Source organism: Lissotriton vulgaris, chromosome 2_1 (genome assembly GCF_964263255.1).
Source record: "Lissotriton vulgaris chromosome 2_1, aLisVul1.2, whole genome shotgun sequence".
NCBI classification, from domain to species: domain Eukaryota; kingdom Metazoa; phylum Chordata; class Amphibia; order Caudata; family Salamandridae; genus Lissotriton; species Lissotriton vulgaris.
Genome location: NC_141687.1, coordinates 754,059,832 through 754,087,811, shown reverse-complemented (window position 1 = coordinate 754,087,811; position 27,980 = coordinate 754,059,832). Strand labels below are relative to the sequence as shown.

The 27,980-nt window shown below is 41.8% G+C and overlaps 1 protein-coding gene across 1 annotated transcript in view; it reads right to left on the bottom strand.

Moving 5' to 3' along the window:
• Positions 1-27,980, bottom strand: part of OTOG (otogelin) — a 1,187,449-nt gene that overhangs the window by 639,518 nt on the left and 519,951 nt on the right. The window contains exons 20-21 of the mRNA XM_086954148.1: positions 16,003-16,046; positions 11,273-11,426 (exon numbers count right to left, since the gene is read on the bottom strand). Coding sequence (XP_086810274.1) covers positions 11,273-11,426; positions 16,003-16,046 — 198 coding nt within the window. The remainder of the gene's footprint in view (positions 1-11,272; positions 11,427-16,002; positions 16,047-27,980) is intronic.

Below are 27,980 nucleotides of genomic sequence, written 5' to 3'. Positions count from 1 at the left end.
AATCCTTTTAGTAATTTAGGGCAGGGGCATAACACAGGCCCCTGCAGCCCCCGCGGTGCGGGGGGCCTCACCCTCCAGGGGGCCCCATCAGCACCGCACTTCTACTGGGGAGTTCTAGATTGAGTCTGGAGGGGGCCCCTTCACGTACCCTGCAGGGTGGCCCCCTCAAGGTTCGTTACGCCACTGATTTAGGGCCAGATGTACAAAGCATTTTTCCAGTCGCAAAGGGTTCGGTTTAGAGAATCTGGGACATTTTCAACCGGAAAAATGCTTTTTCGAATGTACAAAATGTAAAATGTTACCGAATTGCAGTTTTGTAATTTCGATATTTGGAAGGAGCATGTTTAGGGTGTCTCTTCCAAATACTGAATCTGTAGGACATGTATTACTGTTTTGCCACAGAATTCCAGTTGCAAAACAGTAATAATTTAGAATTAGTTTAAAACTGGTGGCAACTCATTCGCAAAGGGGAATGTAAATAAATATATGTATGTAAGAGCTGGCAGTGGTCTCAGCGATCACCGGCTACTCTTTAAAAATGAAAATGCAAGATTTCATTTTTTTCTTTTTAAATGCCGCCTGTTTTGGGAAAATGGGCTGCATTTAAAACCAATAGATTGCTTTATGAAAAAGCAAACACAGACATTGTGATCTGCTAAACTAAGCAGGCCACCATTCCTGTGATGTCTGTGATTCCTAATGGGCTGCAAATTGTGACCTATTTCATTATTATTCATGAGGTAAGTCGATTTGCAACTCACAAGGAATAAATAAACTCAATTAGTTTCATACATTAGGAATACCTGTTTCCTAATTACGATTTGGAGAGAATCACAATTAGGAAATTTATATTCCTAATGTTTGGACTTCTGGCTCTTAGTTACATGGTAAAATGTCATCTATGACATGAGGGAGTTTGGTAAACATGACTCACACAGGCCAGGCCATCACAAACCACCTCTGTACCTATTCCTCTCGGCTAGCTGTTTACTTCCATACCTGAAGATCAAAATATCAAGAGAAAAAGCAACATTGGAAACTGCAAGTCACACCAGCAGCTTCCTTCCCTCCACAACAACAGCAATAGCTTCCTCCGCATGTCTCCTACCATATGGGTCTTTCCCACTACTTATGAGGTTGCCTTGGGGTCCCTGAATAGATACACCTCGCACGGTAGGCCTGGCTCGTAGGTGGCTAAAGAGGTTCTGCAATCACAAGCTGTGAAAGAGCAAGAATACAGCGCAACATGGCATAGCTCACACAGCAGCACCCTCAACATCAGGTGAACATCCAAACAGCCCAACGAAGTCCAAAAGTGTTCACATACACCTACACAGCAGTGCACCTCAGGTTTGCTTGGGGAGTGAGTGTCAAAAGGCAGCATCAGTGGTATCAACAACTCACCTGGGAGAGAAAGCTATGCAGCCAGCATTGAGTAAAGAAAAACTGGAAAAAAGCAGGCTACTGGTAACCCTGGAATGAAGACGTATGCAAGATTACGCTTGTGAAATTAAAAAATTACATTTGGCCTGAAGATCACATATTTCCCCAGAAAAATAAACATCTGTCACCTCATTGCTACCTCAAGAGACTAAATGAACAATTGTTCAATTCCCAACACACTTTCCACACAGGAAGAATTGTGGCCTTTTTCTGGTCCTTGAACATTGGAATGTTTGGAGCTATATCGAAAACCATGGAGTGCTCCGGACTTCTAATGGCTGGTAGAAGCCCGGAGATCCAACATTTTAAAATTTGACTTCGTTCACAGCTCTTGCTTTGAACAAAGGCCTCTCAGAGCCTGCGGAGGATTTAAACCCCCACGGGCTCCGAAAGGTGTTTGTTTTTACTAATTAGAACATTCTGTCCTCTAGGTGCGGAAGGTTCTTATAGCCTCATAGCCTAACGTAGTGGGCTTTACCAGCCATTAAAAGCCTGCTCTCTTCTTAAAGGCCCTTTCTGGCCATTAGAGTCCCTACGACGGGCCCTAAGGCTATATTTGAACATTGGAATGTCGGGACCTCCATTGAAAACAATGGAGTGCTCTGGGTTTCTGCAGAAGCCCGAAGCTCCAACATTCCAATGTGTGTTCACAGGCCTTTGTTTTACAATTTAGAACATTCTGTCCTTTAGGGGCAGAATGTTCTAGTAGCCTTTGAGTCCTTCTAGTGGGCTCTACTGATCATTAAAGGCCTGCTCCCATGTTAAAGGCCTTCGCCTTCTGTTCAGGCCTTTAGTGCTGAGGCAGGTTTTTAATGGCCGGTAGCCCCCTCTATGTCAGGCTCTAAGGCTATGGTAGACCTCCAGGTTGTGGTTCAGTTGAGTAAGTAAAATGATTAGAAACTTGGTTGCCTCAAATGAAGCTTGATGCACTTGGAGGTGGTATTTCATGTAGCGATTACTACAGGGCTAGTAGAGATATCTTAGTATAGTGGGCTAGCCAGGGTGGCAAAGGTAGTTTGTTTCACCACCCTGACAGATGGAAGGCCGCCTGTCATAATCTAAATGAGACACTTAGTATTATCACAGTTAAGTTCAATTGTGGTAACTGTCATTTATAAAACCAGTGTCACAGTAAATGTTAGAGGTCAAGCAGCTGAAATCTGCTCCAGCATTCCAAAAGATTTATCACCACGGGAGGCTAACTTTTTATCCAGTACAGCCTACTGGTAATGACCAAAGGTTTTTCAGGTATCATGTTTCATAGTATAATAGTGAATCATAAAATAAGCATGGAGCCTGTTTTTAGCATGAAAGAAAGACTGCACTGTTGGAGTACATTTATTATGTTACAAGATAAGCTTCTATAGATGTGGGGATAGAATGGAACATGAAAGTGGCCTAAAGTTGCAAATTAGTGCAGCGAACTTTGCTATTGTTCGTGAAAATCACTGCACCCACAATGAGCACTCACTTAATAAGGCACATTAAAAGCTGGTGTTGAAGTGGACATGTGGGATATAAACCAAGTCATGTACCTGCATACTGCAGTGAAGAGACTGACAAGAGTGAACAGTGTTCAGACAGTGTTAGAACACATTTATAGGCCACACCCTAAAGCTGCTGTAGAAGTGGGTATCAAGCAGCGAATGAAAGTGAACTTAGAGGTACAATGTAGGGATGTATGTCGTTACTACGCATGCTTTTACAACGCATGCCTTTCCCACGCAACTTTTACAACGCAAGTCGTTACAACGACTTGCGTTGTGGGGCGGTGGATAGTGAATAGTTTAATTTACTATTCCAACTCCAGTCCCCGTGGATAGTAGGGAAGGTTTTGGATAGTAAATTAAGCCATTCCCTATCCTACAGCGCCCCCCAGCGCAAGTCGTTGTAACGACTTGCGTTGTAAAAGTTGCGTGGTAAAGGTAGTGCGTGGTAAAAGTTGCGTTGTAAACGCTGTTCCCCACAAAGTAGTATTTCAAAGTTTCTACAATGAGAACCAGCGGAGCCGCGGTCGGGGGAAGTAAGGCACAGCAATTGTCCTGTAGTAGGTGCAAAAAGCACTTCAACCCCTCCGTTTTGGAGGCTCATGGTGCCAACCAGCACTTTGGCAACAAGTTCTCATTGTAGAAATTTGAAATATACAAGTAGGCACATACTAGCCTTTTTTGAAAATATCACTTTTCTGTAATTTAACCGGAACTTCCGAGGGACGTGAGTAAGGTGGGGATCTGTGCACCCCGTCCTGAAGAAGAAGCCTAGTTTTGAAACATGTCGACGACGCACACATGAGGTGTTAACATACAAAATACCTCACACTCACTCTTTTTAACGGTACCAGCATGGGGGCCCATTAAAGTTTTCTGTAGACCTCACATCCCAGGTACTTTTTAACCTCACTTTGTCACTTTTCAGAACCCACCACTGACTTTAATACACTGAAATCTCACACGCACCACACATAGCCAATCTAAAAAAGTGCTCCCGTGTAGTCGCTAGTTAGTACCACGCCGCATCCCGTAGAGGGGTGCGAAGACCCCAATGATGAAGCATGACACCAAGGGTCCTTTTGGTGTGTGAGGGGTATTTAAAGAACACAGTGTGCTCCCCACCATCGTAGGGACCACTCTTAGAAAATCTTGATGTGGATTCTTTATGTTTAATTAATTCTGTAGAGGGAGAACGGATACACTTTTCTCTCCTCTCCCCTGTTGTTATATTTGGTCTTTTCAAGCCGCCATGTGCTTGTAGCCAATCACAAAGAGTCCCAGATTGTGACCAGCCTAATTAATATTCATTAGACTGTGACGCATTGTGACTGTAGATTTCACAAACTGACTCAACAGTACATAGACCGGTTCGCAAAATCAGATGCTCTTTTCAAAAGTCATAGCAGGCTGTGTGACCACTATGTTAGAACATACTTTACAATATATTAAAAGGACCAATTTGGAAACAGTTGTATGAAGATATTAATCCAAAGTTTACTTTGTCCAAACATTTAACATTGGCACTGTAAATGCAAGGGTTGATAAAGAATGAGGTGATGGATTAAACAAGTAAATCTACAAAGAAATCTTAATCAAAATCGATAACAAAAGAAAGGAACTATGAGAATAACTTTCAACTTGCATTTTGCATTACAAGTGCTGAATATATCTATAACAGGAAGAATTTAGAATCTAGGAATTTGTTAATGTTTCAGCATGTAGCCATAATGTTGGAAATAGCCGTTTCTGCAGGGTCACCCCCAGCGGTTTTGCCTTCCTCCTCCCCTTTTTGCTGAATTCAGTTTTGTTGGCTACATGCCACTATTAGAAAGTTTTCTATTGTCTTACTGTAACCATTTGGTGCCTTTTACCTGTCTCTGGAATACACTTTTGAGGTGGGTGACAGCTGGCTTCCTGCATTCCCTCTAGACAGCCACACACAAATGAATAGTAGGTGTGATAGAGTGGCCGAACTGCATGCTGATGGGACACCCTGAGCAGGATGGGAGGGAGGAGCTGACACTTACACCTAAAAGGGATGTGTCCTGTCCCTACATAAAGGGTTGCAAACCCCCTGTAGTAAGTCTGGAGCCATAGTAGGAAAGAGAGGGACTATTGCACTTCAAAACTTCTCTTTGAAGTCTCCCCCACTTCAAAGGTCCAACTGGGTAAAAGTGCTAGACCTCTGACACCACCAAATCGAATCACTTCTAAAACGGAATACATTTTATCATTGCATCACTGCAGTGGTGCTGGAAGGACTGCCAATCTGCTGAACTGCTTTGGTGTGTTTGCCTACTTCTTCTTGCCTGGATGTGAGAAGGACTGGACCTGCATCTCTACATCCCATACCAAAGGATCTCCAAGGGTTTGTTGGCTTACCTTCTGTTTTTGAAGTCCCATGGATATCAAGGTTTTCTCTCTTCAACTTGAAAACAGCAGTTGGACACTGCCTGCTGTGAGTCCTGCTCTGTTAAACGGTGCCAATCCAGTCCTGGGCTCTTGGAAGTGAGCTTACATTTCTTTATCTCACAGAATCCATACATCGACCTCATTGAGCCGATCAGAATCAATGCATCACCCTTGGAACCACCACATCACCTCCAAAACCGCGACATCCCCGCCACTGCATGCAAAAGATCAACTCATTGCCTCTACAACGTGAAGAAACCCAGTGCATCGCATTCGGAACTGCTTCACCTTGTAACCACTGCATCACTCACAGACCCAAAGCATCACCGCCATAGCGCGGAGAAATCCAGCGCATCACCCCTGCTGCATGGGGATCACCAATGCATCTTGTTACTTGGGACCAGGATGGGGGTTGGCCTGATCTCTTGACTTTGTCCAAGTTCAGCAAAACCAGTTAACTGTTTAAACTCTACTGCTTCTAAGTGCTATTTTTTCATTTAATCTTTAAAAAATTCCTGTCTCGACTTCTGCTGATTGGATGTTTATCGTTTTCATCTTGTTTTATTTATAAAATTATCCTCTATTGTTCTAAACTTGTGTGAAGTATTTTTGTGGTATGTCACTGCTTAATGTATTACTTTACAATTGACTGCAATGTGCCAAACTACCAGAGGGTGAGCACCATTTAATTTAAAGTGTGTTTCTGACTTACCCTGACAAGGATTGTGTTACCTGCTTTGACAGGGTGCATACCTCTGCGAGCCAGAAACCCAATTTCAAACAAATAATATAGCAAAGATAATACTAAAATTAGGCAAGAGAATACAAATTTCAAAGACAGACAAATAAAATTCGGTAAAAGCATCAAAATAGAAATAAAATATCTGCATTAAAATCCATTCTGATCCATAATGTATATTATACTGAAATACGTCTAAAAAAAAGGGAGAATACATCTACATCTTAAGCACTGGGCATTTCAACAATGTGACATTTGCTGGTGAATGGACCGCTCATGCTGCACAAAGTACAGATGATTGAGACACAAAGTTTTGAACAAGCTTGTTCATATGCTTACTTCCAAGCACTCCTTGTTTTGAAAATGACAAAGCAGGCTATAGCATATGCTGCACATAAAGGATGCACAGATTGTATCAATATTCAATAGTGCTTACTGCTAAGTGGAGGCTTTTCACTAAGAAGAGGCTTTTCACTAAATGGAGTATATCTATTGTTTTGTCTGTCCGGGCTGCCTATAATTCTATATACTAAAAACATGATCCAGAAGTTAGGGAATTTTCTATAATTTAAAATGGGGGTTTAGTACGTGATGACAATATTTGATTGAAATGTAATAATGAGGCTAAACCTTTTGGTTGTTCATTTTGTCAGAGTTCCAGACAAGATTTGCATAATGTGATTTCATGTTATTCTCTGTTGCTAAACCTATAATCAGGGCCATTGGAATTCTGCGACAGGAGAGGGCCAAATTATGTGGCAGGGTGGATCACATGATGTGACCAGAAAGGCAAATTCTGCTGCATAATTCAGCACATTTTGTAATAGTATTACTACATTATTTCATCATTCTTAAACATGGTAACACTTTATGGTCTTTGGTTGCATTACAGTGGTAAAAATGTAACACTCAAATATATCAATTAAAAACAGAAAGGTGACCAGTCCGGGAAACAACCTTTACAACGCAGTAATTAGATCGCACTAACTTTACATAGCAGTCATTACATCGCAACATCCTTTACATCGCATGTCATTACAACGCAGCCATTACATTGCATGTCACTACAACGCATGTCATTAGAATGCATGTCACCACAATGCAGGCATTACATTGCAAGTCATTACAACGCATACCATTACAAAGCATAGTACCCTTACACTATCCAACACTTACCCTATTTTGCACTCACTGGAGTTAGAATAGTAATTATTACCCCTATACTATCCAACACTTACCTTAAATGCAATGCATGGTGATCTTAGGCAGTGAAATCAAGGCATCGTCACCATGCTCTAAAGAGGTGACTGTTGGTGGTTTGGCCATCATGTCAAAAGATGCTGCCATCAGAGTCAGTTAAGGATGTGACCAGTGAAAACCGTGTATTTTCCCCCCACCTCCAAATGAGGCAGATGACTGGGACTCTGTTGGGTTGGTGCATCACAAATTTATGGATGCTCACCTGCTACACCAGACTCTTAACTACTCCCTTAATTGTAAGCTTGGTGTTTACTCGAGTCCTTCTTTTAAATCTAATAAAGGATGCCATCACTATTTCTAAAAAATGGGACCATCTATAAATATTTTTGAATTGTTTATTGAGTATTTACAAGACTCTTGTAACTTCGCAGATATTTTAGTTATCATCAACCTTCTAGCTTAAGTATAGTTTGGCAGAAATTGTTTATTGTGATGTTACGTACCATTAATTTTAAATTTCACCACTTGAGCTTCGGGGCTATGTAATCATGAGATTTCCTTGGCTCTATTTTTATTTATTTATTTATGTGTTTTATGGAGCTCGAACTTGACCCGTTAGGGTATCAGAGCGCTTTACAGGAAAATATAGTCATGTACAGAGTAGGCATAGCATCATACAGTTACAGATCAAATGAGGGAAGGCAGGGTGCAGGGTACATGAGGGAGATAGGGCACGTATTTACAGATTAAATATCCAAATACTCAAGACTAAGATAACATATTTACAGATTACGTTAACCAATTTACGCAACAGGTTTCTGATTAGGTGAGCAAGATAATCTGAAGGGAGGCAATAGATGGCTATAGGTCAGGGCCGTGGTGGTGGTGGAGGCAAAGTTTAAACGAGAAATTTACCCATGAGGAATGTTTTGGCATCCTTTTTGAAGTGAGTCAGAGAGGGTATTCTTCTGATGTCAGGTGGGAGAGAGTTCCATATTCTTGGAGCAGCCCCGGAGAAAGTCCGGTTGTAGGTATTTTTTTCCAAAAGCGTACAGGTTGGAGCAGGAGGTCTCTGGCAGATCGGGAGTTTCTGATTCCTCCAGAAATCGCGAGTTTCTGCCACAAATATGCAGGGGAGTTAGAATATAAGGCCTTCTGCATGATGCATGCTATTTTGAGCTGTATCTTTGCCTCCAGGCGAAGCCTGTTGAGAGCTTTCAAGTGCGGGAAAATATGGTTGTATTTACTCATGCTGGTGAGTAGTCTGGTGGCCGCATTGAGGCAGGCTTTTAGAGGTGGCAGGGAGATCTTGGGTAGACCTGGGCGGGTAGAACAGCCATATTCCAGTCTAGAGATGACAAGTGCTTGGACTGCCATTTTTAGGTCGAGAGCATCGAGGAAGGGTTTCGATTTCCTAAGATAGCTCAGGTGGAATCTGGCTGATTTGGCCATTGAATTGATGTGGTCCCGCATGTTCAGATTGCTGTTGAAGGTGATTCCCAGGGATTTGGCTGAATCCACGATGGTTGGTAGGCAGTTTAAGGCTGTGATAGCCTTAATCCATGATTGAATCTCATGGTTGGTGTCAGGCGGGGTGATAAGGAGAAATTCAGTTCTCTTTGCGTTGAGTTTGAGTTGATTGGATGCGAGCTATTGGACAGTGAGTTTCAGGGCTTCGTTCAGGGAGAGGATATCTTCGAGAGATGAGGTTTTGATGTAGATCTGCTTATCATCAGCATACATGTGATAGGAGATATTAGCAGTGCGTTGTACTTCGGTAAGCGGTTCCAGGTATTAGATTGAAGAGGGTGGGGAAAGTGTTGATACTTGAGGGACTCCAACCATGACCGGGGATGGTGTCGATAGATTGCTGTTGACAAAGAATCTTTGGGACCGGTTTTGGAGGAAGGACCTGAACCACTCTAGAGCAGTGCCTTCCAAATCCATCCTGAATTTGAGGCGTTCGAGTAGTTTTTCGTAGTTGACCGTGTCAAAGGCCGAGGGTAGGTCCAGGAGGATTAGGAGACAGGTTTTGCCTTTGTCAAGGGCTTGGAGAGCATCATCAATGATGTGGAGCATAGTGGTTTTGGAGCTGTGCCCTGGTCCTAATCCAGATTGGAAGTCATGGATAAGGTGGAAGTTGTTGATGTGTTGACTTAGCTGCTGCTGCACACATTTCTCCATCACTTTGGCTAAGAGGGGGATGTTGGAGATGGGTCTGAAGTTGTCAGTGGAGGCTGGATTCAGTGGCAGCTTTTTCAGAATGGGGAGGACTTGGCCGGCTTTTAGAGAGTCGGGCATCGTTCCTTGCCTGATAGAGGCATTAATTATTGTAGTTAGGAATATGGCTTGAGCGACGGCAGCTAGGCATTTGGAAGGAAGCGTCCATTAAAATGGTTATTAGGGTTTAGGGAAGATAGGATTTTGGACACTGAGTCATAGAGTTTGAAGTGAGCATGGTTTTTGGGTGAAGCCTGTGGGGGCGACGTGGCTGGAGGAGGCGGGTCGAGAAGTGTTTGGGGTATGTGGTGGAGTTGAGTTCAATTCCGAGGGCTGAGATTTTGGCAGCGAAGAAGGAGGAAAATTCCTCTGAGGATATAGGAGACTTGGGGGTTTCTTTTGAAGTTTTGGCCAATTTGTTGGATTGGTGTTTGACCAGTTGAAAGAGCTTGTGGGGTCTGTTCTTGGCCTTCTCTAGTGCAGTTCTGAAGAAGTCTTTTCTGGACTTGAGTTTGTTCCTGTTGTAGGTATTTCTGGCCTGGCGGAGGAGTTTTAGATGAGCGGCAGAGGGGTGCTGCCTCCAGTATCTTTCAGCTTGTCGGAGGACTCTACTCTCGTTGTTATGGGATCCCGTGAACCAGGAGCTTCTGTCTTTAATTTGGATTATTTTCAACATAAGTGGGGCTAGATCATCCGGGATGTTTGAGATGGACGCAGAATAGTGATCATTGAGGCCGCTGACTGTTGTGATATGCGAGGGGGGGGGGTTGGATTTGCAGCGAGCCTTGAGTTCTCTGTGGTCCAGGTTCTTAGTGTCGCTGATCCAGAGTTTAGGAATCACTTGTTGCGATGCCCTTGTCTTGCGGGTGCCAGGTAGGAGAAAGGTGATGGCGTGGTGTTCAGACCAGTCCCATGGGTCTATAGAGATGAGCTTGACTGTTAATTATTTGGAGATAATCCAGTCAAGGATGGCCCCTTTTGAATGAGTTGGTAGTGAGCAGGCTTGGGTCAGGGCTTGATCGGCCAAGAGATCCTTGATGACATTGACATATGAATCCTTTGGATCATTCCAGCGCAAGTTAAAGATACCAAGGAAAATATCATTGGCAATATTGGGACTGTTAGCTGTGATGATTTCCATGAGGTGGTCTGAGAAGGAGTCATTCATGCCTGGGGGTGGTAAAAGATGTGCAGGTTTCACAATAGGGTGGAGTTGTTGTGAATAGCGAGAGCAAGGTATACGCAGGATTCAGTGGTGTCTGCCAGAAGCTCTGTGACCAGAAGGTTAGAGCGGAATATGCAGGCAATGCCTCCTCCTTTCTTGTCAGATTGTCTGTCTAGCCTTGCGATGTTGTAGTTAGGAGGGACTAGGAGGGGTTCTGCGTTGTTTATATCAGTGAGCATATATTGCAATTAGAATTGTTAACATGTGTGGTGATTTATCTATAAACATCAAGTAATCTTTTCTTTTTGACATCATGCCTTAATGTACAATTATAGTGACTTTTCCCTTTTCATACTGAGATATACTTTTTCATGTATGTTCAAAGATTTTAAACATATTTAGTTTAGCTATTGCAGCGGAATACTCAAAATTAACATTGTTAAAAATACGCATCAAATTGTAGTGATGGCGTAGACTTAAATATCTAAAAATACAAAAAAAGGCTAACATTTTTTTTTTTATAGGTAATATCGGTGAAAGCCTTAAAGTTGAATTAGTGTTTCATGCAAGGTACACAAAAACTAGCAAACTTGTTTTTCTTACCCAGGAGGACAGACACAACCGGATACACAAGGGGCATGTGCTGATAAAGTTAAATTTAAAAGGTGATTTTCACAGGTTCTTTCCCGGCTCAGCTCTATGTTAACCCCAGGATCACTGCAGTTGATGTAGATCTGACCAACTGGACAGTCATAAACTGAAAGAAAAAGCAAAATATTGTAAGGTTGTTATGCTGCGTTTTGGTTTGTTACCAAAATGTGTGCCTTTCCGGGCCTGGCAGTGAATGTCGAATTGTTAAACAATTAAAGAAAATATGAGTTAAATTGTGAGAGGAAGTTACTGGCAGGATAAAGGAAGAGTAATGCAAATGCTAAGGATCAAGGGCCAGCTGTACTGAGGTTTTCTGAGGCCGCAAATGGGTTTTGGACCTGTTTGTGCCAGCAAAAAACATGTTGGCCCATGTACTAATCCTATTTTGTGAGTTGCAAATCAATTTGCGACTCGCAAAATAGGATTAGCGACTCACTATTAGGAAGGGGTGTTCTCAGGGTGTTCCTTCCTAATAGCGATTCCTTAAGCTATGTATGACTGTTTTGGGACCGCAATTGCTGTCCCAAAACAGTTGCAGTTTACCACCCTTCACAGAACCACTCGCAAATGGGAAGCTGTCCCCTGTGGACCCATTCCCCTTTGTGAGTGGCTCTCAAAATATTTTTTAAGGGCAGGCAGTGGTCACAAGAAATGTTCTGGATTTCTACTAGTTGCACTGTTTAAGCAATATTCACTGTGCTACTTGCCAAAACTAGACATTCTGCACTTTTGTTCGGAAGGACTATACAATAAATGATATTCAGATTGTCAGAAAGGGAATCTCAAAATGAAAACTATTGTGAGAGTGCAGTTTTTCACTCAGACAGCCACTTTTAAATAGCACACAAAAGAGTTATAGTGCTCGCTGGACACCCCGATTCTTATCTCCCTCGAAATTAAATTCCTACCCATCCTCTACCTGCCATTGCCAGGAACCACCACACCTTGCATGGTGGTATTAGGCCATGGAATCTAGTAATGGTCACCACGCTCTAAACAGGTGTTGGTGGTTTGCCACCAAGCCTAAAGATACTACCATCAGAGCCTGTTGAGACTGTGTGTTTTCCCCCCACCTCCAAATGAGGCACGTGACCCACAACTTTGTTGGGTTGGTGTATCACAAATTTAAGGATGCTCACCTACTCAACTAAGCTGCTCAAAATTACTTAATTCTAAGCTTGTCAACTGGGCACTTTAGGAAAAAGGCCTCTTGCAGCTTGTTGAATCCTTGTACCCACAAAGGAGGTCAGCCAACAGACCCTTGGAGTCCTATTTTTTGTCTTGGATACAAGTGGGCAAGTCGAGCCCTTAAGTTCAGATAGAGGTCTCAAACAACAGGTACAGTTATTTTTTGTTCTACATGTCAATAGAGTATTTGTACGAGGTACTATGGATTGCCACATCTTTGGTTGGCACTAGAACATGGGTGGGGTGATTTGCAGGCAATCCCTAACCAATGAGGTAAAAGTTACAAGGGGCAGCACTGCCATCTTTTTCAGTAGTTCCTGTTTGCCTTACAGCAAAAAGGGCCAAAATGCCATGTGCCAGGGCAATGCCCAGAAAGTTTTCAGTCACACTATACCTGGGCTTTGACAGCATAGAGTGTGTAAGGTAGGGTACTATGGAAATCACTGGTGTCCTCCCACATCTAATACTAAAATCCAGTTTAAAACAGGCCCTCGACACACAACAAACCAGGACACTGAAGCCTGGAAGCACAAAAGTAGGGTACTTCAGCAACCAGAATTGTATGCTGAACCTTTCAAGGTTACAACATTTTTAGATGTGCCTCAAACAGGTTTTGGGGCAAGATCTGAAACCATGCTGCCATCAGGAAGACAGGCAGCCCCTACTCTGACTGAACAGCTGAGTTCAGTGATGAACGTCCAGCTGAGCCCAGAGGAGTTATATCTACCCATTCAGTTCAATCTGTCAATTAATTTGGTTGTTTGTGCGGATCCTAGAAGCAATTTCATGCCTCATTAAAAGATATGCACAGGCTGGGCAGCTGTAGGGGGAACGCAAATTACCCCCAGGAACTTCAGGTAGGGTAAAGGTAACTCAAAAATTAATGTTTTCTTAATTCTTGTAAAAAATCTGACTTCACATTTGAATTGGATTTTATAGCTATTAAAACAGTGATTTAAATATTTTTCTAGCTGGTCACAAACCTGAGATTGCAATGCTAATATTTTAACTAAACTGCCACAGTGAAAATAGATTTTGGGTGCCCTGTCACTGTAGGGACATGAGCACCTTATTTTTCTACATATCCCATTTTAAAATACTAGGTATTTTAGCTGGTGGACTACAAAGTCCACAAGGGGTGACTTATTAAAATAAAAGAAAAGGGGTGCCTTTATCTGCCAACAAGGGTTGTTTTAACAGGTTACACTAGAGATTTTACACTGCAGTAGTCAGGGTACAAAGGCAGGCCTGGAGCAATAATTTGTAGGTTCTGTGGATGGCACAAAAAGTGGTGCAGCCCACAGGTAACATTTGACTTCCAGGCTCTGGGTTCATTTTCTTCACATATGCTCAGACGTTATAAGCAAGATAAAGTGTGCCATTTTGGAATAAATCTAGTTAACCTTGTTTGAAGAGAAGCACTGGCCTTTTATTCCTGTTTAGTAAGGATAACAGTGCACATAGTTGAATAAAAATAAGGTCCAGAAAAAGGCAAAAAATATGGGGTGACCGAGAAGAAAAGGCAGATTTCCTAATATTATTAAATCCTTTGTCCCTGCTATGGGCTTATAAGGATTGTAGAAGTGAAACGCCAGCTCCCCTTCTTTCCACAAACAGCAACCATGAGGTCATTATTGACCTGATAATGAGATAGGTGGTCTTACCGCCGTACCACTACCGCAGCAGACCTAGAAGACCGCTGCAGCAATGGTCTCTCGTCCGCCAAATTATGATGTGACCGCTGGCTCCACAGCAGCCTTTCTGATGGCTCTGTATATTTTTTCAGATATGTCAATGCAGGTGTGTATATTTTGACTGCAGTATACACATGTGCCTTAGATGTGGAAAAATACCAATTATGTGTACTTACCCATTGTTGGAGTCTGGACCTATTATGAGTACTTACCCATGGTTGGAGTATGGACCATATGTCCCCAGGGCAGTCAAAGGGTAATTACTGCAAAAAGGACTTAAGTGGATTTCGGCACCAACAGGGTCATTTTCTTCAGATTCAAAATGCTATTGTGAAGGGGGGTCTGGAGAAAGGGTTCCACATAGAAGACCGAAGGGAAGAAAAGAAAATGGGTGAGTATGCACCACAAATCTTTCAATTCCACCGACTCGAAGCAGGCGGCCCCACACCCATGGTTGGCTCATCGTAAAGCCAACTCGTAATGTGTATGTCGGTGAAACTTCTCTGTACCTCCCTATGACAGCTACTTTCCCCTAACCAACATCTAGGCGGTTGGAAATGGCTGTCGCCTGAACTCCTGCAGTCTTTCGAACAGCAATCAAACAACATCGTAATATGGTGGGCGGACCACCTATTCGGTGGTGGTGAATCGGAGGCCAACGCTACGGCAGAGGTAGGACCCCCGAACTGGTAATCAGGCCTTGTGTTAGAAAATGGAATGCCCTATCCAAGATTGTTGGTCCAATGAAATAGCCGTGGGATGATCTGCTAATGAAGCTATATTCCATCTCCATATTTACAATGTTTTTAAAAGAGCAGTTAGAGCTTATCCATAGGTTCATTCTTAGAATAATAATGATGCTACTAATAAGAAGAAAAAGAAGGGGAGGAACAAGAAAAAAAAGAAGAGGAGGAACAAGAAGAAAAGGAAGAGGAGAAGAAGAAGAACAATAATCATAATGTTAGGATTGTTTTGTCAAAAATGATTTGCCTAAGTCAGTGGATCTCACAATATGAGTTTTGTATGATTGAGGACAAACTATGCCTTACATAAATATCCTAACAACTTAGCTATCATGCATTTTCTAAAATAGTTCAGTTCATTAATAACTGGTTATACTTCTCAAGAATGCAATCCTAAACTCGTCAGTCTAATGTTCTATGGATACCATTAGTCCACCATTACCAAAGATTCACAGATTTTCTTGGGATATATAAAGAAATAATTGTTTTGGTACAGGAGGAAGGTAAAGCAATGCACAGACCACCACACCTAGACACAGCTTTGTTGTACCTTCCATTGACCCAATGCTAAAAAACACACAGCCTAACAAATGTGTTAAAAATGTAATGCGTACAGAAAGCCTCCTAATGTAGGGCCAACTTCTCAACCAAACTCATTGATTCAACCACCTTTGTTAATGGAAGGGTTCAAATTATATAATACAAAAACTGGCAAAGCTTTATGTTTTTATTATTTATCATAGATTTGGGGCAATTGGAATAACCCCCATTGACCTGGGATAGTAATATTGTTATTTCTAATGCCACTGGAAGTGAACAATTTATAAATATTACAGAATTATGTTTATTACCAGCCTGAGGTGGCAAAGTATGTGAAGCTGATGCATGTTGCAACCAAATATAAATAAATGGTAGGAGCACTGAACGCTAATAATAAGCAAAACACATAACTGGTTAAGATGATGTTTTACATGCCATTAGCAAAACGTATTGAAGACAAAGAAAAAGTCACAGTCTTGAACTACATAATATACCGTATACTGATTTGTATACATACCAAAATTACTGATCTCACAGTTCATTATTCCTTCTTTGCATGAACTACAACAAAAAAATGAACAACGTCAAATTCATACGCATGGTATTATATTTCCTTATATAATATTTTCTGCCTCTACATATTGAAGATATATTTATTATACCATTATAAAAGGCTTCCCAGAGATATATTGATTGTAAAAACGGCTTGAATCTGAGTTATATACCTGAGTCGAAGGTGAGGGTGGGGTCACTTTTAAAGGGTCCATCTAGTAACTATAAACACAGTTCTCTTTTCCTAACACCAACAGTTACTAACAATGAGTATTCTAGAACACAGTTTTATTGATGAGGTCTGCTTTGGTATCGAGGTATAATATGGCATCATTCAAAGGATAGCTCCATCAACAACAATATAAGGCTATAATGCTGTTAGAAAATTCCACTCACTGAAAATATAATGTTCTAAATTTAAAATGGAAACCAGTCATTATTGGTCCAGTACCACTCCACTGTTTTCAGTGGAGCTCTCAACATGTCAATGTTCTAATCCATAAAGTTATTTCAATTCTTGAATAAGCAAATGGCACACAATTAAGCCAATGAGCATAATGAGTGCATAATTATAATGACCTGTTGGCATTTTCAACAAAACATATAGATGCGGGGGTGGTCACACCATGAATGTCTCATGATAATCTAGACATGCAAAAGGAAAGTACGTTTATAAATCTCACACCTCTAGAGGTATGTAAGTAAAACAAAAGCAGTTGTTTACTAAGCTTTGTCCAAGTGTTTGTGCAGTGTAAATTTGCACTTGACGTGCAGTATTATTGAATGGTAAATAAGTTGACACAGTGCATTGTGCTGTTTTGCACTGTCTTATGTACCTTTGTGCCACTTGCATAAACTTAGTAATAACCCACATAATTTTCCACACATTGAAAAAAAGAGAAACAGGTTGGTTACATTTACTTTAATTGATAACATCTTGAGAAAATATTTGTGATTGCCCATTGTCGGTATTTGATTACATCCCACTCCTAAAGATATAATTTACCAACAACCATAACACTACATTTTACCTGATAATAGTACCTTGATATAAGGGACAAAGTACACCCTGCTGTACAGTTTACGGATATTGCATGTCACCAAGGAGTTCCATAACCATGTATATAATTAAGGTCGAAGACTGGGTTAATTTATCAGAACAAGTTTGTAAACCGCATTGCTAAATCTCTCATCAGTTTTGCAATTAATTTCCACACATGCACACTTTGTGAATGTGTGGACAAATACTCCCGGGGAAATCTTTTCGACGTCAAGCATGAAAATAATTCCAGTGTCAACAGTGGTAGTTGCGTTTGACTTTGTTAAGTGAGCACTGATCCCATCAAAGTCACAGTCTTTAAAAAGGTTCTTTTAGGAGTAAAACATTGCAATGACGTATACCGTTGGGACCAAAGACAGCAAACGCATCTCTTTTTTTTCTAATATTTTCTATTTGGATATACAATTCAGGAACACTACTGAATTTGAACATCATCCTCTCTTCAGGGGTGTTGCAGTTCATCGTGTGCTACAGTACTTACTCTTTGAGCAGGGAAAGTAAACAGTGCTCTGTATATAAGGCTCACAGAATGTAAAAGGCAAACACAGCTTAGGAGCAGAGAGCCATAGATTTCTGTGAAGGACAAAGAGGTTCTGATGCTACATGGCTGGTGAAGTTTAGTATACATGGACAATGCAACAATGAAATGAAACATGCACTGAAACTGGAACCCCCTTGCTCATTCACACCTCCCCCTACCAGGCAGATCAGGAGGGTTAATCAATAAGTTAATACTTTTAGGTAGGGGCTAACCCTATCTCATTCCAAGATCACCACAGGGAAGACAGACCAGTGTCATTCAAAGGGTGGTGTATGAAATGTTATGACGTGTCTGGAAGGTAATGTGTTAATTGTTCTCTATTGGTAAGAGAAGCAAGTTAAACAAAAGAGTAAACTTCTGCCACTGAGCACATAGCTTTATAAAGCATTGACAGAACAGGAGAGGACACCCAAATAATTAACCAGATCCGCGAAATTTGACATAGTTATCAATGGGGCAATTGTAGATGTAACAATCAGATTACCTCACATCATGGACTGAAACCTCTGCCAGATAATAAGACATCTGTCCATTCCAGTTGCACTGAGGGAATCCTAGTGGCCATCCTCAGCTTTTTTAGATCTTTTGATGAAAGTCATGCAACGCTGAGGGATGGTGAATGGTGATGTCTGGTGTTATGCTGGTGTGGCTTGGTCACACTGAGGAGTCTTCCCGCATATTGCTTGCCTCAGCCCATATCTAATAGAACACAACACTGGTGAATGGTGAGCTCTGAGATTGCATTAGCCCATATACCAGTGCAGGGCCTGTTTGTGAGTATTACTGGTGACCACTCAGGTCCGTTGATGCCCCTTCCAATTCTGTCCCTGCTGTTGTTGCTGTCATGGAAAAGCAGCTTGGGTTTAAAAGGCTGGGGGTGAAATTAAGCTAAGCCCCCCTAAGTTGCTGACTGGCAAGCCTACAGCCTGTTCTTTGTTTGTTCTCCTCTTGTTGCTAGCCGCTGGTAGTGGTGGACCTGACCAGGGGCCAGCCTTGCAGACAGATTTCAGTTCTTTTACCCGGAGCCGTTTGAATTTCTATTGTAGCTCACATTGGGAACTTCCTATTAGGTTTGTTCTGCTTGTGGGGCTTGATGGGCTGAGGTGATCATATTCCTTAGTCAGATCTTGCTAGCTATCCAATGTTGATTAATCCTTTGCAGCTATAAGCCTTTATAAAAACCCATTTTTTCTTTGAGTATATAAAGAAGTGACATGACAGTGCGGACATTCCGCTCTAGTAGACTGATTCACATAAGGGCTTGTAAAGAAAACAACTTAAATCCCCTTGGCAATAAGGCTCCACATTAAAATTTATTGAAGGGTTTGAACCAACACTTTTTGTTCCTTTATTCAAAAAGAGAATGTGGAGCTTGGTGACATTAATCCAAAGTCTGGGGCGTCCTCTGTTTGCAGAGACATCACAAAGTTTGCTTCTCTGTCTCCCCTTCCTCCGATTGTTTTGAATGCTACACATCTAGTGTCTGGGGAGGATTACAAACATCATAAGGAGGGTTTTACTTTATCTAATGTTGATGTTGATTTGACAAACTACTCGTAAAACGAGCTAAACCTCCCTGCAACTCCTTCAGGCTAACCACAGAAAAAAGGATTGAAGCTTTAGAACAGTACACCAACGGAACTATCGTCTGGAGCCTCAGAGATATCTGCCACCCCTGATTTGGAGTTACTAGGGATTCTGTCCTGCAACCTCCCTGGTCAATATGTTCAAGGTTCTGAATCTCTTTAAGTGCTTGGAAATAATGTTATGGTCCATCCTAGGCCTACTTGAAAAAACTGTAAATAACGCAGACTACATTCAAGAAACCTTATATATGATCTTGATAGTTCTGGTAGGACTAACGGGAAAGAAGGACTCTTTAAATCAGGTTATGCACTCAGCAATCAATAAGAGGGAAGGAAGCAATTATTTCAGTTTAGGTGCAGAGGTTCTTCACCACAGTCCTCTGGCAAAGTTTTCATCTAACGCCTGTGAGTTACAATTTGGTAAATCATTGTGCCTGGAGATAGATGCTTCCCTCTAGTCCCTGCAGGCCTGTCACCTGATTGTATTCTCCTTCGGTGAGTAAAGCACGGGTTCTGTTTCAGTCCAAAGTAGCTGCAAATCTGGTTCTGCAAAATAGTGACTTTGTTCAATGTTGAGAGATTGATGTAAATCCAGTATACAGGGAAAATAAAAACTATAAACAACACTATACAAACTTGAATAGCTCTCTCCTGAGTGCTATCCCTTGGCTTTGAACGAGGTATCTGGCAAAAATTCCAAAGCTTCTACAGGTCTCTGTAGTGAATGTAGGGAGATATATGGTTAATTGTGGCACAGTTTGGTCTAGGGTTCCTCTTCCTATAATTGAGGATGATCGATCTAAATGCAATTGGTTGGCCAGGACACTCAATGGTGCCTGTAAATCTTATAGTTATTAATAGCCTAACAGTGTTTTCCAGAATGCAGCAAGTTCATTGAATAAAACCGAGAAACTGGAATTCTAAAATAGCCTGAAAGCTGATGTAATCTGCATCCTGTAATCCTGGAACCTCCTTGAACTTGTTCTGGAATGATTTTTTGTAAGTTGTAATGCCATCCTATCTACAAAAGGGCATGCAAAGGGAGGGATAGCTATTCGCTTAAATAATAATTTGAAATGGAATTACAATAGTATTGTCGATACTTACATTCTTTTACAGGCTGTAAACATTACCCCGATCTTGGATGAGAGCATGATGAATACCATTTCAGTTGAAAATGCTTATATTTCCCCAGATTCACATCATAATAAATTGCTACCTGACCTTATCGCTTTTAGAGGCAAGGCTATCGGTTAGAGGGGTGAACGCCTGGTTATCTTAGTTGGAGATTTAAATTGTAAGGTTTCTAACTACTCTATCAGCTTGTTTGCTGATGTTGAAAGAGAAAATTGTTACATATTCCCCCAAGCCACTTCCTGTCAAAAGTAAAAACAGATTAGAGTGGACAATGACTCCTTGGCCTACAAAGAAAGAATCACTGTGTGATTTTAAATGGTAGATTTCTGTTTCTAATCTTATATCTGATTTGGAAAAATACAGACAGCACGCTTAGCGATTGTTGAACTCTAAAAATTTCTCTAGAGGTCAGTATGTCATCAGTGGTGTCTTGGAAATTTGATTGAGCTAATTTCAAGTTTAATAAGGGATTATGCAGTGGATCCCCATCAAGATTTCTAACCCAAACGTGCTATTGGAAAAGGCACTCTATTAGCTTGTTTGCTGATGTTGAAAGAGAAAAATTGTTACATATTCTCCCAACCCACTTCTTGTCAAAAGTAAAAACAGATTAGAGTGGACAATTACTCATTGGCCTACAAAGAAAGAATCACTGTGTGATTTTAAATGGTAGATTTCTGTTTCTAATCTTATATCTGATTTGGAAAAATACAGACAGCTCGCTTAGCGATTGTAGAACTCTAAACATTTCTCTAGAGGTCAGAATGTCATCAGTGGCGTCTTGGAAATTGCCTGCTATTGGAAAAGGCAGTTAATGACATAGGCCTCTGGAAAGCTGATGTATGGTGCTTCTTTTTCAAATTTATGAAGCAGATTATCAGTAAAGACCTCTTCTAAATTGTGTCATAAACCTGTGTGCTTTCCTCTCCTCACTATGAATAAAGAAATAAATAGATTCAATAAAATTGTATTTCTTTTTCAAAGGAAAGAGATAGACTGATAATCTCACTAAAAAAGAGAAGAAGCTGTTTGAAGATTGGTTTGAACAAACAGAATTCAGAATGTAAAGGGATCGATTTAAGAGAAGGCACATTTAGGAATTATACGAGTAAAGTTTGAGAAACTATTGCTATCTATTTTGGGTCAAGAGTGAGATCTAACCCCTCTCTCATGAATGAGGATATATCAGGGAGTTTTATCACCCCAGTTTGGACCCTGCCATATACAAATCAGTCTTGACCCTGGTCCTCTTGGAAGCAGTCCAGTCCAAACTGCCAAGCCAGGTCCTTCCTGAACCATAAACAAGAATCATGGGACCTGTTTCGGGGCATCACTCCTCATCAGCCAGGCTAGCTTAAATCCAGTGGTGCAGTGAGCGTGGGACCCACTTTGGGCGACAAAAGCAACAAATGATGGACGGAATGTTGACTAATGCACACATTCACCCTCAGTCCCAAAGATCTGGGTTTAAACCACCATTCCTTTGCTCACCATGCAAATCAAGACCGATTTGCATATGGCTGGGTTGAAACTTGAATGGCATGGGAAGCAAACAAACCCTTGATTTAGGCCCAGATCTCTGTTCTTGGGTGGGTGTTTAACATTGTTCAACATTCTGTCCATGAGTTGCTCTTTTTGCATTTGTCACCACGAGTGGAACGGGTTTGCCCAGCAGTGGGTCCTGTGCTCTCCATGCCACTGGAGTCAAGGTAGCCTGGCTGATGAGGGGTGAAAACCCAAAACCAGTCCCAGGATGCTTGTTTCAGGTCCAGGAAGGACCTGCCCTGACGGTTCGTCCTAGACTGTTCCCATGGGGAGCAGGGTCAAGACTTACTTGCATATGACTGGGTTTAAACTGGAATGGCATGGGGAGCAAAAAAATGATGGAATTAGGCGCAGACCTCTGTACTGGGGTCGGATATTTGACCTTGTTCAACATTTTGCCCCTCAATTGTTCTTTATGCACTTTCAATAGGTGGCATTTGCAAAATTGTATTCTAACATCTGACTGTTGTAGATGATTCTAGGACTCTAGGTAATATTCCCGATTTCATGCCCTTATGTGGTTATATCAAGTCATACCCTTTTACATGCATAAGAATCATACCCATATTAAGACATAGCCAATGCAGTCCAAATACGGCAAGGCTACTCCCATAGACTCCTAGAAAGCACAACATGTTCTTAAACAAACCAAGCCTCCAGCAGCCAAGGAATTCCCCCTGCTTCTGTATTGATTTGTCCCAGAACTCCCGGAGTCCTGAAAGAACTGCGAGTTCTTAGTGACGTCTTATGTCCAACCTTACGTCAAACTCGGCACCTTCCAGGTATAAATATACCCGCATCTGCCTTAAGCAACACACTGTGGTTTGGAGCAGATCGGCTATCTACTATCCCCCGACGCCCTTCTGATGCGAGTGCTGAAGGAAGCCGACCCTCCCATTGACGCACTGAGAGAGGCGCTGTCTTTTCTCCAGCCGAGAAATCCAGCTCCAGTGTTTTCCGGTCACCCTTGCGGGTTGCTGGGAGATCGAGTCCTGGGAAAGAGATAAAAGACCTCCCTCATTCTATAACCAAGGTACGGAGCTGATTAGACCCACAGAGAATTCTTGATTCAGATTCTTGGCAAAAACTATAACTCATCTACTCCTTCCCTGTACTAGGCTTAGGTTAGGTACACCGGGGTAGGCGTATCTTAGAAACACCAGTTGAGTACGTTTAGTCATTATTTTATCGTTGTATGTATTTTATCCGTTTTTAGTATCTTATGGCTTAGAAACCATATAAATGCTTTTACAGTATTATTTCGTAATACTCATTTTACTGTATGCACTTTACTTTATGGCAAGTATTGCATTTGTGGCAATTCACTTCTCTTGCAAGAGAAAGTAGACTGCTCAATAAATAACGAATTTTATTGAAAACGCCTGTCTCTCTATTTCTCTGCACTTCTGGTGAAACTAAGCATGCACGATTGACTGAGTAAAATATCTATCTATTGTTTCCGCGACTCTGGAGATATACTCCTTATTCTGGGGAGCAAAGTTGTCATGTTTATGCGGTTGTCAGAAACTAATCCATTCTTGTCTATCCAGGAAAGGGAACTCGTGTTTACTCGTGAAAGTTTCTAGTGACCTCTGAGATAGCTGGCACACATAATTAAGTCTAACATATTCTACCTAGTCGACCTCAGTCCTACGTCTACACTGTCGTTTATGTTATTCCAATGCGCAGAGCCTATTGGGAATATAGGAACTACACTACATGACTTTCCCATTAAACAGGATGTTAAGTTACAGTTCATTTGATTGTAGACAGCATATATCTCTATCTGCTCCCAATCGGAATTTAGCACATATTAAATGTAATTAGGTAATCCAGAGTTAGAGTATGAAAGAAACAGGCCATGCAACAATGAATAATGACTTTAGGAATTTTGTATTGTTAGGACTTGTCAAACCTAAGCACACATCTCCTAATTGTTAAATACCAGGCACCCTGCCCTGGGTCTTTAGGGTCTACCCTAGGTGTGGCTTACGTGCATTAAAAAGGATCATTTAGGCCTGGCAAAATATGTATTTTGCCAAATTCAAAAATGCACTTTAGGCTGAAGTGGCAGACCTGAGATATGGTTTATAAGGCTACTATAGTGGGTGGCACAAAGATTGCTGCTTCCTACTAGTAGCATTTAATTACAGGCCCTGGGTACATGTAGTACCATAGACTAGGTGTGTAGGTCAATCTTATCATGTTTTTAAGGGAGAACACAAGCACTTTACCACTAGTTAGCAGGAAAAAAGTGTCATAAAAAGCCAACAGGAATGAGTTCAGAAAAGGAAGTTAAAGGAAAGCAAAAATCTGCGGTGACCATGCAGAAAGGGCCAGGTCTATCAACAATAGTGTCTTTATGATAAACAGTGTATAGAAGGTAGCTTAGAAAATAGCAATCAGCACCAACACTTCATTTGATTGTGGCACCTCGGTTCTAATTAAAGGGACACACATATTTATTTTTACTCCCTAAGGAACATATTTATGGTTGTGTGTTTTGATTTTTCATTTCAGGCTGCCTGTTATGTCATTCCTATACAGTGACTGAGACAGCATGATCTCCAATATGTAGACCTTCAGGAACAAGTAATGAGACCAATCAACCCAGACCTTTATGAAAAAGGTGTAAGACTGTGTCATTGAATGGAAAAACACATTGATGCACTTCATCCTTCATTTGAACAGTTCTAAAACATTTGGTAAAGCCAACACAAGCATATCTGCCACGTGCTCCGGCTGGTTTATCTTAAACATTCACACAGGGGCATATTACAATGTTGATCAGAAAGGCCAGCACAGAAAGGCTGTGGGAAACCAACATCATAATCCTGATGGTGGAAACACTGTCCACAGGGCATTACGGTGCGGTTCCGACCGGCCACAAGACTCTGAGAACCGGTCGGAGGCAAGTCGGAATGACCGGCCGGTTCACGCTCTGACCTCCAACGTCGTAATTTGGCTTTCAGACCAAAAACTGACTGTGTTGTCGGAAAGCCTCCGACCTTGGTCGGAAAGCTTCTGACTAGAAGTTGAAGCTTTTCTGACCAACATCGTAATCGGCCCCATAGTGTCTTCAAGGAAACATTTGAGAATTATATATGGATCATCCCAACTCAATAGTGCTTTGAAAGGTATACAAAATGTTCAAGCACCCAGAGGCAAGTGGGCACTGCTAGGAGGCCCCAAAGTCGCTTTCTGACAGCCTTTTCCTGTTAGAAAGGCCAGCACGGAAAGGCTGTGGGAAACCAACATCATAATCCTGATGGTGGGAACGCTGTCCATAGGGCATTAATCGGTGCGGTTCCGACCGGCCACAAGACTCTGAGAACCAGTCGGAAGCAAGTCGGAATGACCGGCCGGTTCACGCTCTGACCTCAAACGTTGCAATTTGGCTGTCAGACCAGAAACTGACTGTGTTGTGTCGGAAAGCCTCCAACCTTGGTCGGAAAGCTTCCGACTAGCAGTTGAAGCTTTTCTGACCAACATCGTAATCGGCCCCACAGTGTCTTCAAGGAAACATTTGAGAAATATATATGGATCATCCCAACTCATAAGTGCTTCCATAGGCATACAAAACGTTCATGCACCCAATGCACCACTGACAAATTCCACCCCCACAAAAAATAGACAAAATCTCTAGGCACGGGGAAATTTCAATTACCTCAGTGTAATTCATATAATTTCTAGCATTTCATATTATACGTTTTAAATGAAACTGTGAAATGAAGCCGTTGTGCCACTTGGTGTAATTGGAGGTGACTCTGGAAAAATTCCTATTGAGAGAGCACGGAAATAAAGCAAACGGACAGAATGTGAGCTGCTCTTGTCTGCATTTGTGTTTTTGCACTTTCTTTTTAGTGAAGTGCCCCCTTTCATTCTAAATTGACACAAAGATGTATTTTGCACTAAAACATACCATAACAAATGCCAGATCTGCATTTTGCCTAATTTCATGTCCTATGCCAAACTTTCATGTAAATTACACAAAAGTTAATTACGCAAATTTTGCACAGCCCTAAAAATGACGAAGCAGCATATAATTTTCCTAGGATGACCGAGTGAGCTCAACATTTGTTGCTGACATTTTTAGATCATGAGGTAATATCTGGGACAGACCAAGTCAGCATTACATCCTGCAAAATGATGTAAAATCAGCGTCATTAAAGGATATAACTATAACACCTACTATTAACAGTGCTTAGAAAGTGCAGAATGCATTCTGGCGTGCTCTAAAATATGTCATTGTTGTCATACATCAAACACAAGCAAACTTCTTGGCTTCACATGTGATGTCCATCGTATTATGTCTCGTGCATAAAGTATATAGAGGAAGTATTGTATGAATAAGGGTGCAGCAATGCAGATGCCTATTTTCAAGTGTGTTTAGATTCACAAGATTAGGCGTATGAAAAAGAAGAGGGATATGATGATAATCTACAGTGACATGGCTTTCAATTGTTGTGAAATTCATGCACCACTAGGGCAATATCAATAATTAGATTTGCATTACCTCTCCGCACATGTGCGAGGCAAGGATGCTTGTATCATAGGTCTCTGGCCATCCACCCACATGAATAGGAAACGTGTCAAAAAGAATGGATCTTCAATTAAATGTTCCTCCTTTGAAATCATTGCAATTTAATTTCTTCTTTAAGTTAAGGGGCTGACATGAAGCCGGGACAGCAAAGCAAGGCCCTAGTACTGTTGTAAAGGGAAAAAAGTAAATCAGGCACCTGCATGGACCTGCCTGAACCTTGCTGCTGGCCTCTGGTAGAGGGAGTTTTGATCCCAAAAGGTGCCCCCCAGGTCCCGGACTCTTGGCTGGCACAAGTGAAAGCTTATCCAGAAGTAATAGGTGGAAATCCTGAAGCTCATGCTCTTCACGACCGTGAACAGGCCCGGTTGTGCAAAAACTCTGCTGCCCCCAGCTACCAAAGCGAAACTCCAGTGGGACTTGCTCTTCATGTGAACAGCGACCCTCCATGACAACCTGCAATGTGAGATTAGCACTTTGCGCCAACAGTATGCAATGATCGCCCAATGTAAGGCTCCAGAGCCAAAGGGCTCTCCAAAGAACAGCAACGACAGTCCATGACATTTGAACTCCTCTTTGTGCCGAAAACCTCCTCCTTGCAGCGTCCTCCAATGCGAACAGAACTTTTTGCACCAGACTTGAGAAGGCAACTCTTCCGTGGAACTAACCTGGTCCCTCTATTGGGCAGGAGCTCCATCATGTTTGGTCTGACGTTGTTACTTTCCCCTTTGTCTAGCTGAACAGACAACTGCAAGACGTGCTTGCTGCTTCTTGGTGCTACTTTAATGAAAAACTTTAAAAAATAATATCGCCAGTTTTACTTATTGGATCTTGTTCGTTTTGGCATACTTTTATTTATTACAATGTACTCTATGTTTCCAAATTGGTTTGGAATTTTTCTTGTCTTGTGTCTACACTTTGTTATTGTTTGTGTACTGCATAGATACTAGACGCATTGCTTCTAAGCTAAGCCTGGCTGCTTTGTATCAAGCTACCAGAAGGTTAAGCACAGGTTAATTTAGTCATTTTTAATGTTCACCCTGACAAGTATTGTGGTTGTTTCCTGAGTGGGGCTTCCACCATTTCCTAGCCATAACTCAGTATATTACAGTTGATAATCAGAAAATACACTCATTTGTTCTTGAAATTCTACTCTCTTGGTCTGACCAGGGCTTGACAAACGCAGGCCATAGGCGAGCAAATGTGTAGGCACATTCCTTTGTGATTAGGGAATGTGCTGGTGTGTGTCCTTGCTTGTTCACAGGAGCGCAACTCTTCCTACTCCCCAGTGGCGGCTCGCATAGGGCGTGCTACGGGGTGGTTGGGCGGGTGGAGGAGGGGAAAGGTGGGGGTAGCAAACAGGGTCATACTATGGAACGGAGGACTTTCCTTCATTCCGTAGTATGTCCGTGTTTGCTACCCATCCCCACCCTGCCCCTCCCCTGCTCTGCCCCCGCCGCGCAGCACACCCTATGCGAGCTGCCACTGTTACTGCAAACCTGGATATGGGCACACATGTGCGCATTGAATATAG